The sequence below is a fragment of the Rhincodon typus genome, chromosome 22 (genome assembly GCF_021869965.1).
Source record: "Rhincodon typus isolate 14 chromosome 22, sRhiTyp1.1, whole genome shotgun sequence".
Lineage (NCBI taxonomy): Eukaryota > Metazoa > Chordata > Chondrichthyes > Orectolobiformes > Rhincodontidae > Rhincodon > Rhincodon typus.
Window position 1 is genome coordinate 33428618 of NC_063353.1, and position 14816 is coordinate 33443433.

Consider the following 14816-nt stretch of genomic DNA (forward strand, 5'->3'; position numbering starts at 1 on the left):
CACTTGAGCAGATACAGACACACCCAGTGGGAAATATTGCAATATTTTGGGTACTGAAATAGTGCAGGGAGAAATCATAATCATAATCTTGCAGGACCCACCAAAGTGTGGGAATTTGTACTGGCATTTGTCGTAGGGTATATCAGGAGAAAATAAGTACATATAAAATATAGAAGCAAGATATAGCCCACTTGAGCTGTCTCCACAATTCAATAAGATTTAGCTTTAAACCCATGCCTAGAGGGGACAACTTTTTCACACAAAGGGTGATGCAAGTACGAAATGAGCTGCCAGAGGAGGTGGTGAAGGCAGGTATAGTTACAACATTTAAAAGGCATCTGGATGGGTATATGAATAGAAAGTGTTTAGAGGGATATGTCCAAATGCTAGCAAATGGAACCAGATTAATGTAGACTATCTGGTCGGCATGGACTGAGTTGGACCAAGCAGTCTGTTTCCGTGCGGTATGTCTGTATGACTCTAAGATTTTCCCAGCCAATATTCAGATCCATTGATTCCCTTTGTCTCCAAAAATCTATCAATTTCTGGCTCAGTTGGCTGATAAAAAGAAATTGCTGCCACTGATGGAAATAACAAGAACTAAAGGAAAACAATTCAAGGATTTTGATAAAGAAAACAATACTAATACCGTGCATGGTTAGAATCTGGAATGGCTGGCTTGAGAGCATGGTGGACAGAGATTAAATACAAGCCTTAAAAAGAGGTAATTATCTGAATTTTAAAAAAAGGAGGCCAGAATGTGGGAGAATGACTCTCCCGCAGACAGTCAGCACTGACACAACAGGCCAAATAGCTTCTTGTATGCAGTTATTCTATCATTCAATGAGAACTTACAGTGATTTTGTTCCCATGCAGTAATTGCCCTTGTCTTTTGAGGTGACAAGGAATGTGGTTTTTGGAAGATCTTGTTGAATGTTATTCTGAATAAATAATTTTATATGAGATTTTCTTTTAAATGTCTATCGTTTTTGATAGGATTTCCATTCCTATTTTTAGCTCGAGAAACCAGAGAGCAAATGCACACTTCATTGTTGAGTGACTAGATTTTAAATAACACAGATGTTCCCTCCTGGTTATAAAACAGTGAATGCTTCAGTACTGTTGTCAATAAAGTTGATGCATGTATGAATCCTGTGAAAGTCAGCAGTAATTTACTTCTGATTCCGGATAGATAGGCTTATTAGAAATGCTTAATGACTGAGTCATCAAATAATCAGCTTTTTCTTACAAAAGCTGGCCATTTGCTGTGTTGTGTTGATTTTAGAAACCTGGATCACAGAGGAGTTTGGTGCAGTGCTCATTAATGACAGCAAAGTAATTTCAACCATCGGGTCATTGATCTAGTTTGAGTAGAAGTTCTGTATCCAATGCACGTTCAGTTTAGCACAGGCTGAGCAGATTTCAAGTCACATCTTCATCTAATTTGTTTCAGTCATTTCACTGGATGCTGCAGGAGTGAGTCAAAGCTTCAGAGAGCTAAAAACCATGTAAAGATCATACAAATCAGACTTCCAACACTATAAAAATGATTCTGGGAATTTTGAAAATTTCTGTTTTGGTGTCATAAAATGGTTCAAAGCTCAGGGATAAAAATATGTGCTATATCTGCTGAATTATTTTGCTTCTGCACAAATCTGCCTTTTATGATAATTATCATTTGTATATAATTTGTATGGCTGGAGCTATATGCCCTGTCAATGTGGTAATTTCAATCGTGGGCATAACAACAACTAATGATCATTCATAGAATCTCTATGGGCCATGGAAGGAGATTAAATGGGAAGGATACTAAGGGCATAGAGAGGGTATACCACTGATTCGTTGGATGCAGCTTGGTGCGAGAAAGCAAGACTAGAGAAACTGTTTCATTATAACAAAGTAAGTTTCAAACCAGAAAGATAAACAGTTAGTTGCTTGGTAGTACAGAACTTGAATATTGCTGAAAAGAGAGTTATATTTCCAAAGCTTTACATCTTGCGCTCATCAGGACAAATACAAGAATTCCATATTTCAAACAGTCACGACAATTTACACAACAGGGGAGATGGATACCCACTGATTGGCAAGTCAACTTTGACAGACTGAAGCAAATTCTTGTGTTCATCCTGGTAAACGTAGAATGAAACAGTTCAGCAACGTAACTCTCTTTTCAGCAATATTTAGGCAATATACTAATGTCCTTTAGGGAAGCAAACTGCCATCCTTACCTGGTGTGGCCTACATGTGACTCCACACCCACAGCAATGTGGTTGACTCTTAACTGCCCTTTGGGCAATTAGGGATGGGCAATAAATGCTGGCCTAGCCAGCGACAGCCACATTCCGTGAATGAATAAAAAGATAAAAGTTACTGAATTTGAGACTGTGTTTTCACATCCAGGCTTTGTGTTTGAGGCTGGAATTGGGTCAACTTTGAACACTAAACTGGATTGTGGTTGAAAGAAAAGGAGAAGAAAACTTATTGAGGGAGGATGGTAAATGTGATTTGGAGTAACTGTTGCATTGTTTTGGAACTTTTCTGCAGTGGACAGCGAGACATCAGACTGGTGTGTTGCCTCCCTGGTGCCAGGATCCAGGATATCTCGGAGAAAGTGCAGAATATTCTCAAAGGGGAGAGTGACCAGCAGGAAGTCTTCGTACACATTGGAACCAATGACATTGGAAGAGAAAAGGACAAGATTCTGAAGCGAGACTATACAGGAAGTTAGGTAGGAATTTAAAAAGGAATTCCTTAAGGGGTGGTAATATTTGAATTACTCCCAGTGTCCACAATTCAGTGAGAGTAGGAATGGGAGAATAGGGCAAATGAATACGTGGCTGAGGAGCTGGTGCAGGATTCACGTTTTTGGATCATTGGAATGTCTTCTGGGGTAGAAGTGACCTGCATAAGAAGGAAGGATTGCACCTGAATTGGAAGGGGACTAATATACTGGTGCAGAGATTTGCTAGAGCTCCTTGGGAGGATTTAAACTAATAAGGGGGAAGGTGGGGGGTGGGGTGGTGGGGGGGCTACCCAGGGAGATAGTGAGAAAAGAGATGTCTGAAACTGGTGCAGTTGGGAAAAGGAGCAAGTCATTAGTCAGGGCAGGCAGGAATAAAGCAGAGAATGAGGTAGGACTGATAAATTAAACTGCATTTATTTCAATGCAAGAGGCCTAACAGGTAAGCAGATGAACTTAGGGCATGGCTGGGAACATGCGACTGGGGTATCATAGCAATTATAGAGACGTGGCTCGGGGATGGACAGGACTGGCAGCTTACTGTTCTAGGTACAGATGCTATAGGAAGGATAGAAAGTGCAGCAAGAGAGGAGGGGGAGTGGTTTTTTTGATAAGGGATAACATTACAGCTGTACTTAGGGAGGATATTCCTGGGAATGCATCCAGGGAAGTTATTTGGGAGGAACTGAGAAATAAGAAAGTGGGATGATCAACTTATTGCAATTGTACAATAGACTCCCCAGTAGTCAATGGGGAATTGAGAAACAAATTATTAAGGAGATCTCAATTATCTGTAAGGATAATAGGGTGGTTATGGTAGGGGATTTTAAGTTTCCACACATAGACTGGGACTGCCATAGTGTTAAGGGCTTGGATGGAGAGGAATTTGTTAAGTGTGTACAAGAAAATTTTCTGATTCAGTATTTGGATTTACCTACTAGAAAAGATGCAAAACTTGACCTACTCTTGGGAAATAAGGCAGGGCAGGTGACTGAAGTGTCAGTGGGGGAGCACTTTGGGACCAGTGACCATAATTCTATTAGATTTAAAATAGTACTGGAAAAGAATAGACCAGATCCGAAAGTTAAAGTTCTAAATTGGATGAAGGCTGATTTTGATGGTATGAGGCAAGAACGTTCAAAAGTTGATCAGGAGTGGATGGTTGCAAGTAAAGGGACAGCTGGAAAATGGGAAGCCTTCAAAAATGAGATAACGATAGTCCAGGAACAGTATCTTCCTGTTAGGGTGAAGGGCAAGGCTGGTAGGTGTAGGCAATGCTGGTTAACTAGAGAAACTGAGGTTTTGGTTGAGAATAAGAAGGAAGCATTTGTCAGGTATAGGCAGCAGAGATTGAGTGAATCCCTAGAAGAGTATAAACACAGTAGGAGTATACTTAGGAGGGAAATCAGGAGGGCAAAAAGGGGACATGAGATAGGTTTGGCAAATAGGGTTCAGGAGAATCCAAAGGGATTGCACAAGTATATAAAGGACAAAAGTGTAACTAGGGTTAGAATAGGGCCCCTTAAAGATCAGCAAGGCCACCTATGTGTGGAATCACAGATGATGGGGGAGATACTAAATTAGTATTTTGCATCAGTTTTTTTCAGTGGAGAGGGATATGGAAGATAGAGAACGTGGGGAAATATATAGTGACAACTTGAAATAAGTCCATATTACAGAGAGGGAGGTGCTGGACGTCTTAAAACGCATAAAAGTGGTTAAGTTCCCGGGACCTGACCAGGTGTAACATGATCCTAGAACTCTGTGGGAAGCTAGGGAAATGATTGCTGGCCCCCTTGCTGAGATATTTGTATCATCAGTAGCCACAGGTGAGGTGCCAGGAGACTGGAGATTGGCTGACATGGTGCCACTATTTAAGTAAGGTGGTGAGGAAAAGTCCAGGGAACTATAGACCAGTGAGCCTGACATCGATGGTGGGCGAGTTGTTTGAGGCAATCCTGAGGGACAGAATTTACATGTATTTGGAAAGGCAAGGATCGATTAGGGATAGTCAACATGGCTTGGTGCATGGGAAATCGTGTCTCAGTAACGTGATTGAATTTTTTGAAGAAGTAACAAAGAGGATTGATGAAGGTAGAACAGTGGACATGATCTATCTGGACTTCAGTAAGGCTTTCGACAAGATTCCTCATGGTAGACTGGTTAGCAAGGTTAGATCACTTGGAATACTGGGAGAACTAGCCATTTGGATACAGGACTGGCTTGAAGGTAGAAAACAGAGGATGGTGGTGATGGGTTGCTTTTCAGACTGGAGGCCTGTGACCAGCAGTGTCCCACAAGGATTGGTGCTGGGTCCACTGCTTTTCGCCATTTATGTAAATGACTTGGATATGAGCAAAGGAGGTATGGTTAGTAAGTTTGCAGCTGACACCAAAATTGGAGGTGTAGTGGACAGTGAAGAAGGTTACCTCAGAGTACAATGGGATCTTGATCAGATGGGCCAATCTGCCGACGAGTGGCAGATGGAGTTTAATTTAGATAAATGAGAGGTGCTACATCTTGGAAAGGCGAATTAAGGCAGGACTTATACACTTAATGGTAAGGTCCTGGGGAATGTTGCTGAATAAAGAGACCTTGGAGTGCAAGTTCATCGTTTCTCAAGAGTGGAGTCGCAGGTAGGTAGGATAGTGAGGAAGGGTTTGATAAGCTTGCCTTTATTGGTCAGTGCATTGAGTATAGGATTTGAGAGGTCAGTTGCGGTGTACAGGACATTGGTTAGGCCACTTTTAGAATACTGTGGGCAATTCTGGTCTCCCTGATATAAGAAGGTTGTTGTGAAACTTGAAAGGGTTTCGAAAAGATTTACAAGGACACTGCCAGCGTTGGAGGGTTTGAGCTATGAGGAAACGTTGAATAGTCTGGGGCTATTTTCCCTGGAGCATCGAAGGCTGAGGGTTATCGACGTTTAAAAAATCATGAGGGGCATGGATAGGGTGAATAGCCGAGCCTTTTCCCCAGGGTGGGGGAGTCCAAAACTAGAGAGCATAGGTTTATTGTGAGTGAGGAAAGATTTAAAAGGGACCTAAGGGGCATCTTTTCCCCCAGAGGGTAGTGCGTATATGGAATGAGCTGTCAGAGGAAGTGGTGGAGTCTGGTACAATTATAACATTTGAAAGGCATCTGGATGCGTACATGAATAGGAAGGGTTTAGAGGGATATGGGCAAAATGGGACTAGATTTATCCAGAATATCGGGTCGGCATGGATGAGTTGGACCGAAAGGTCTGTTTCCATGCTGTATGTCTCTAATGACTCTATGGCTGTATTTGGTCACATATAGTGTACACACTGACAAAGACACAGCCCATTTGAGAGTGTTTGGCCTCAGACCAGTGGGACTGAATGTAGCTACAACATAGAAAAGCACTAATGTATTATCTCTGTACTGCCTCCTCATCACAACTTTCAGATCCATCCTGAACAAGCCATGTCAGCTTCTGTCTGAAAGTACTGTTTCAGACTTATGATTTCTATTTCCTAATGGCTAAAGAATACTGTGTTATCTCCTCTATCAGAATCCAAATGTAATAAACAGAATTGATCAGCCGGAGCATCATAATCCTTCTTGGCACTATTAAAGCTCATTAGATATACTCCAGGAGCTTTTGTTACAGTTTCTCCTATATTGTCCCATCAAACATTCTCAGGGTAGGTACAGCATGTGTTCAATAACTCTTCGCTCACAAAGTGAAAGCTCTGTGCTCACACTAGGCTGAACTGAATTAAACATATTAAGACCACCGTGTGAACATATTGCAAACCTTATTCTGACAATCCCATTCCAGTCTGGAGCTGAAATAATGGAGGGCCTCAGATTTCAGGAATAGCAAAGACTTTTCACTGTTCTGGAAAAGTGGCATTACACCATTAATTGGTGCATTGGGGTACAAGTCTTAGGACCATAAGCATGGGAACAACGGGAGAAACGAGAGGAAATATTTTCACACAGACAGCCATTAAAACATGAATGCTTTATTACAAGTAACTACTAGGCAGACACCAGGACAACATTTCAAAAAGAATTGAATGAAAATTTGAACACTTTTTAATTCAGCATATGCAAAGTCAACTTATAATTCCAGCATCATGAAGCATTGTGAGCTAACCTCACAGGTCCCCAATTGTTTTGTTAGTTCAGCAACATGGAGAATGGTTTGCATTTGTTCACAAGGGCTAGCTGTCATCGTCACAATGTGATGACTCGAGGTGAACAGTTGCTATCCAGTTAAGAAATGCCTAACTGCAAAGTGATCAGTTGAATTTTGGTTGATGGAGTCAGAGACAATACAGTGATGTATAGGGACATCTGCTGCCACTTTAGATCATGAGCCAGTGAGGAAAATTCAAAAGGAAAAATGCTGATCATCAACATGACCAACTCGTGAAATAAAGTAAAGGACATGCCTGCGCTTGTGACTAGGACTGGGGCGGGGGGATTCGCTGGTGATCATTCCCACTGGTGGCTGACAGACATACGGTGCACACTAAGAGGAAAAGTCAACAAAAATACTCCCAGGCTTAGTCTTCCATTTCCCTAGCCCTACACTCATCCCTGAAACATCTGGATAATAAGGATACCCACACCAGGCTTCTACTTATTGACTACAGCTCCATCTTCAACACTATCTGATCTGGCTGTACTGCATGCAAAACAAAACTTTTCACTGTACCTATGCGCATGTGACAATAATAAACCAAATCAAATCAAATCCACAGTGTTCCCTAGAAATAGGGCATAAAAGACATCTCTTAAGGGGCATGGGACAAATTGTCGGAACAAGGAACAATACAAGACAATTGATCATCCTGTCAATCATAATAAGTGTCGTGAAGATGGAGATGGAATGGAACAATGGAGTAAATTAATAACAAACTATTATCACAATGTTTATTCACCAATTTTGTGTCTGAATGAGGAATACATGGAGGATCAGCTTTACCATGAGATAAGTACACTGCAAGGAGCCTGACAGAAAATACTTCATTATTTGCAGATGAGTAACTGCCAGTTGAGTGTGTGGTGAGCAATTCTAATCTGGAAACTCATTATTCCACACTAAATAAAAGAATGATAAATTGAAAGTCAAGGAATTTGCACCCCAGGCAAAGCCAGCAACTTTGGCAATTAGAAAAGAATTTGGAAAGGAAAACATAAAAGGATACAGGGAAATAGGATTTGAATAAGTAGCTCTGAATTAGCAACGGGAGACATCAGTAGCCAGTATTCCAATTTTCTGAGCTGGAATCTGCAGTATGGCAACTGTTTCATTCATGGGAACAGCAGAATTTGGGTTTTAATGAGAAAGAAAAAGAATTATTTATGTTTAGCAGGTGCAAAATTATTAAAATCTTGGTGAGTTTTAACTCCAGTGCCGGGAGGTTTGGTATTGATGGAGAAAGGTGAAATGAACTTCATTCCCATTGGTCCATGTTCACTGTATCAGCTCCACATAATTGGCTGGGAAGAGTCCAATTTTGCCGTTGCATTGGCCCTGCCACCAGCCCTCATCAACCATCTCGATGTTTGTGATGATGTCTTTGGGATCGAAGGAGATTTCATCGTCACCCTCTGTAACATATTTAAAGGAGAATTGGTGATCAATATAAAAGCAGGTTGCTGCTGAATGCCTTCTGCAATGGCTGATAGGCAGCAACAAATCTTTAAGACAGACACATATTTATATAGCAGCTTTTCAAACCTTAGGATATCCAAATAGCCTTACAATCAATGAAGTGTGTTTGAAATGTAGTCACTGGTATAATGTGGGGAAGAGGGCAGCCAAACAGTGCACCAGAAGGCTATACAAACACCAGTATAATTGTGAATGAATTATTTGTTTCAGCAATGTTATTTGAGGAAAACATTGGCCAGCACATTGCTACTCTTCATTGAATACAGCAATCAGACTTTTGCACCATCACTATGATTAACTTCAAACTTCCTTTATCAGCTGTAAAGCTCTTTGGGACAACCAGAAGGCATCAAAAAAGAACAGTGAGCTTTCTTTATTTTCATGTTCTACCCACCCAAAAGAGCAACGGGACCTCACCTGAAGGACAACACTTCTGACAGTGCAGCGCTTCTCTCGGACTTTAAACCATCACCTGTTTACTAGTTCTGCAGTTACAGCACTTGGAGAGTATATAGGGCACATCTGGCAGAATAACAGTTAACTTCCTCTTTGCAGAGTGTGAGTCCTGCTCACTGAGTCATGGCTGGCCATGATGGTTGGGGTGCTTAATGGGAGCTAAGTGTGTAGCAAAGGTAGACATTATTACTCAAGAGTATAAAAGAGATATTAGAATTATGTTGTGAATAATGAGCTTCATAGGGGCTGAGGTACTGGTTTCAATTATTACTCCAGTTGAAAGGTTGTGATAAGTGATAAAGAGAGAGATCTGGATTGGCACTTAAGCTTTTCACCATAATGTCACAAACACATAATTATGATTCTGTAGATTTGTAACGATAACCTGTTAAAAGTACATTATTGTGTCAAGAACTTTGAATTTAGAATTAAATTAAAAGCCATTTGACTGGGAGATAAATATTTCAAACAAAGATTTTGTCACAACAGACAGCTGTCTCCATGGATATTTATTTAAAGTTTGTCAGACTCTGCAATCTCTAGAGCTGTTTGTGAAGAGATATTGAAATGCAAAAAGATCTTCCAGAGATGTACACTGAATCTTATAAAGATGTAAAGGCTTCTTAGCTTCTGAGAAAACAAGAGGAGGGAACATACTTCAAAGGGACTCCAGACTTAATTGCCTATTGGAACATGACCTCATTTGAAATTAACACAGCAGCTATTTTTACAGGGATAGTAGGAACTGCAGATGCTGGAGAATCTGAGATAACAAGGTGTAGAGCTGGATGAGCACAGCAGGCCAAGCAGTATCAGAGGAGCAGGAAGGCCGATGTTTCGGGCCTAGACCCTTCTTCAGAAATTTTTACTATTCAGCTATTTTTAGTTTAGTTTGATAGTCATTTTTTAGAAACCCCAGGAAAATTTCTAAGAGATATCATTGGAAGGGATTCTCAGCCAAGGGAACCAAGAAGAAGATAGCCAGGAATGAACTCCTAGGAGCAAATTACTGCAGATGCTGGAATCTGTACTGAAAAGAAAAAACGCTGGAAATCACAGCAGGTCAGGCAGCATCCATGGAGAGACAGCAAGCTAACATTTCAAGTCTAGATGACCTCTTCATCAGAGCTGGTGGCATTTTTTGTTTTCAGGAATCAACTCCTCTTCTGCCATAAGGAGTCCAGGCAATATCTAAGTGCTGTAACTGTGGGACTAGTGAGGAACAAGAAACTTTCTCTCTCTTTCACCCAAAACTTGCTGACCACCAGCCAGTACACCTGTACTGGAAATACTGCCTACCATCACAGTTACTGAATGAAACTTAAAGTTTCAATCTTTCACTTTGGAAAGTGAAATTTAAAGGAGGAACAAGTCTCCAATGATCTTACTTTCAACTTTATACACATCTTTCATTCTTACCTACTTTTAATGTTATATATCTTCTTTTAGCTAATAGCCTTTTACTTTTGCTTGAATAACGAGAGCCCTAGTTTTGCAAAATAAAAACTAACGTTTGTCTTGTTTAAGACTAAAGCTCTGGTGCTGGACATTTTAAAATCAAAATTAAATGGAGCCTACATACAAACTTGTACAAATTCTTAGTTCATGAACAACTCTAAGGACATGTTTGTTGTATGGTTGTGACAATTAATATCAATGAGTTGGGTGAGAGATTAGAGAGTTTTGTGTCTAAATTTGTAGATGACAGTGAGGTAAGAGGCAGTAAGTTTTGCACATGTAATCAGCAAGTTCCAAAAGAATATAGACAGGCTTCAGGTCTCCTTACTTGAGAAAGGATGTACTGGCACTGGAGGGGGTGCAAAGGAGGTTCACTAGGTTGATTCCGGAGTTGAGGGGGTTGGCTTATGAGGAGAGACTGAGTAGATTGGGATTATATTCATTGGAATTCAGAAGATTGAGGGGGGATCTTATAGAAACATATAAAATTAGAAGGGAATAGATAAGATAGAAGTAGAGAGGATGTTTCCACTGGCAGGTGAAGCTAGGACAAGAGGGCATAGCCTCAAGATTAGAGGGAGCAGATTTACGACTGAACTGAGAAGGAATTTCTTCATCCAGAGGGTTGTTAATCTATGGAATTCCTTGCCCCGTGAAGTAGTTGACGCTACTTCAGTAAATGTTTTTAAAAAAAAGGTAGATTTTTTTTGAACAATAAAGGAATTAAGGGATGCAGTGAGAACGCGGGTAAGTGGATCTGCGTCCACGAAAGGATCAGCCATGATCTTATTGAATGGCAGAGCAGGCTCGAAGGGCCAGACGGCCTACTCCTGCTCCTAGTTCTTATGTTCTTATGTTCACTGAGTGGGAAAACTAATGGTAAGTCAAGTTGTATGAGGTCATCCACTTTTGATCCAAAAAAGACAAATCATAACATCTTCTTAATGGTGAGAAACTAGAAATTGTGAAAGAACAAAGGAATTTAGATGCAAATGGACACAAATTGCTACAAGCTAATAGAATGCTGCAAAAAGATAAGCAAAAGGCAAATGGAATGTGAGTATTTACCTGAGTGGGGTGGATTACAAATGAAAGGAAATGATGGTTCACTTGTACGAAACTTTAATCAGATGCCATCTATACTACTGCATTAAGATCTGGGCATCTATTTCTCTAGGAGGATATAAAAGACTTACCGTTGATTCAGTAAGGATTCACCAGAATTACACTGAGACTGAATGTGCTAAATTATGAGGTCAGATTGCATAAACCTGGCTCATAACTCACAATTTCATCATATAATTGAGGTTTTTGAAATGATGGAAGAAATAAATAAGAATAGGCGTAATCCTTTTTTAATGAAAAATTGGACATGAAATATGAGCATTGCTGGCAGGTCCAACATCTATTGTCCATCATTAATTGCCCTTGAGAAAGTGAGGATGAGCCACTTCCTTGAGCCATGACAATCTGCAGTACATTCACAGTTCTGTTAAGTTGGCGGTACCATGATTTTGAACTAGCAACAATGAAGAAATGCTGATTAGTTTCTAAGTCAGATTTGTGTATCGCTTGGAGGCAACTTTGCAGATGGTGGTATTCCTATATGTCTGCTGTCCTTTAGTCTCCTAGGTGGGAGAGGTCACAGGTTGGGAAATACCATCAAAGAAGAATTGGTGAGCTGCTTCAGTGTATCCTGTCGATTTTACACACTGATGTCACAGTGGTGGTGCTAGATGGAATGAAATGGGGCTGGGTAAATGATCAAATCATACTCTTTGTCCTGGATGGTGTCAGGTTTCTTGAGTGTTGTTAGATATGCACTTATCCAAGCAAGTGGACAGTATTCCGTCAGATCCCAGTCTTGCACCTTACAGATATTAGAAGGATTCTGGTGATTCACAAGTTGAGTTATTCACCACAGAATTTACAACCTCTGACCTGCTCTTGAAGACAAAGCAGGTCTATATTTAGATAAATGGCAATGACCCGAATGTTAATGGTGGCAAACTCATAGACATAAATGATCATTGTTGAAAGTCAATGGGAGGTGGTTAGACTATCCCTTGTGGAGATTGTCATTATCTAGTACTTAAATGATATTCACACCCTAACTCCAGTCTTCCCTTTTACCTCCTCTGTCCCCACCCCTACACAATGGAGAGGTTCCCTTCATGTCCATTGACTTCAGTTTTCTCCTTGATGCTACATTGGTTCAAAATGTATCTTGATGTTAGGGATCTTTTCAGTTCTGCAGTTTTTTCCACATTTGGACAAAAACTGTAGTGGGATCTGGAGCTGACTGATCCTATCAGGATCCCGACTGAGTATTGCTGAGCAAGTTGTTGAGAGTAAGTGCCACCTGATAACACTGACAAAGACGTCTCCCACCACTTTGCTAATGATTGACAGTAAAGTGGGAAAAAATTGGTTGAGTTGGAATTGTCCTCCTTTTTGTGTAAAGGACATACCCAGGCAATTTTCCACATTGCTGAGTAGATACTAGTTTTGTATCAGTATGGCTAGAGACATGGCTAATTCTGGAGCATAGTCTTCAACACCACAGCTTAGATACAGTCAGCACCCATAGTCTTTGCTCTATCCAATGTATTCAACATTTGTTTATATCATTTGGAGTGAACTGAACTGGATGAAGTCACTTGAGTCATGAATAGGCCCACAAGAGGTAAGGACAGCAAATTTCCTTCCCTGAAAAGGACATCACTGAAATAGTTGGACTTTTAAGGCTGAAATAGATAGATTCTTGATCAGTAGGGGAATCAAGTGTTATGGAGAAAGGACAGGAAAGTGGACATGAGGAGTGTCAAATCAGCTGTGATCCTACTGAATGGCACAACAGGTTCAAGAAGATGAGCAGCCTACTCCTGTTCTATTACTTATGGTGTTAGATTTTAAGATAATCAGATAGCTTCTTCGTCACTATCACTGATCCTAATGTTTAATGAGATCTGGACTCAAGAGGTTCTGGTGGAAAGCAACTATGCATCAGTCAGCAGGCTGATGGTAAGTCAGTGTCAATGGCATCTTCAGTTACACTGCTGATGATTGAGAATAGACGAAGAGGGAGGTAATTGCTGGTTTGGATTTATCCCTTTTGTGAATAAAGTACACCTAGTCAATATTGCATATTTTCCATCCAGGTACTAATATTATAGCAGTATTGGAAAAACCTAACTCGAAGTGTTGCTAGTTCTGGAGTATGTCTTCAGTACTACAACTGGGGATGTTGTCATGACCCATAGATTCTTCTGTATTCAGTATGGTCCGCCATTGCTTTACACTATTGTGAAGTGAACTTAATTGACTGAAGTCTGGAAGTCTGAAGTCAGATGGAGTATAATGTTGGAAAGTGTGAGACCATGCACTTTGGTAGGAAGAATCAAAAGGCAAACTGTTATTTAAATGAACAGAGATTTGAAAACAGTAAAGCACAAAGGGATCTGGTGTTCTGTAGATGCAGATGCAGCAAGTAATTAAGAAGGCAAATAGAATTTTGGCCTTTATCACAAGGGGGTTGGAATATAAGAGTAGGGAAGTCTTCTTATGACTGTACAAGGAATTAGTGAGGCCACACTTGGATAGTATGTACAGTTTTGGTCCCCATATTTAAGAAAGGATATACTGGCACTGGGGAAAGTTCAAAAAGATTCACTAGCCTGATTCTTGGGATGAAGGAGTTGACTTATCAAGAAGGGCTAAACAGATTAGACCTTTATTTATTAGAATTTAAAAGAATGAGAGGTGATCGATTGAAACATGCAAGATTCTGAGAGTGCTTGAGCTTGGATATTGACAAGATGTTTCAGCTGGCATGAGAATCTCAAAATAGGAGACACAATGGAGATGTACAAAGGGACTCGGGTATCCTTGTCAAAAAGTCACTGAGGGCTACCATGCAGATGCAGCAAGCTGTTAGGAAAGCTAATAGAATATTAACCTTTATTGCAAGAGGAATTGAGTACAGGAGTAGTGAAGTCATGCTTCAATTGTGCAGGAGCTTGGTTAGACCACACCTGTAATACTGAGTGCAGTTGGGTCTCCTTCTCTCATGAAGATATCATTGCCGTAGAGGGAATGCAACAAAGGTTCACCAGACTTGATTCTCAGATGGCAGCAATGTGCTATGAAGAGAGATTGGACAAATGGGCCTGTATTCTCTAGAATTTCAAAGAACAAGAGGTGATCTCATTGAAATCTTAAGAATACTTAAAGAGATAGACAGGGTAGATGCCCTGGTTAGGGAGTCTAGAATCAGGGGAAACAACTTAACAATAACTGGAGTGCCATTTAAGACTGAAATGAGGACACAATTTTTACTTAGATTATGGTAAATACAGTCATACAGTTGCAGGGTTATATAACACAGAAACAGACGCTTCGGTTCACAAGACTCGCAGCGGGCCAGAGTGAACAGATAGACCTGCAGCAGACCAGAGTGAGTAGCTGAGACCCGCAGCAGGACAGAGTGAGCAGCTGAGACCCGCAGCA

General features: G+C 40.6%; 1 protein-coding gene across 1 annotated transcript in view; it reads right to left on the bottom strand.

The window, feature by feature from the left end:
- Positions 1 to 6716: 6716 nt before the first annotated feature.
- The window catches only part of hcls1 (hematopoietic cell-specific Lyn substrate 1), a 48692-nt gene continuing 40592 nt past the window's right edge, over positions 6717 to 14816 (bottom strand). The window contains exon 16 of the mRNA XM_048610061.1: positions 6717 to 8329. Within this exon, the coding sequence (XP_048466018.1) occupies positions 8193 to 8329 (137 nt within the window). The 3' untranslated portion in view covers positions 6717 to 8192. The remainder of the gene's footprint in view (positions 8330 to 14816) is intronic.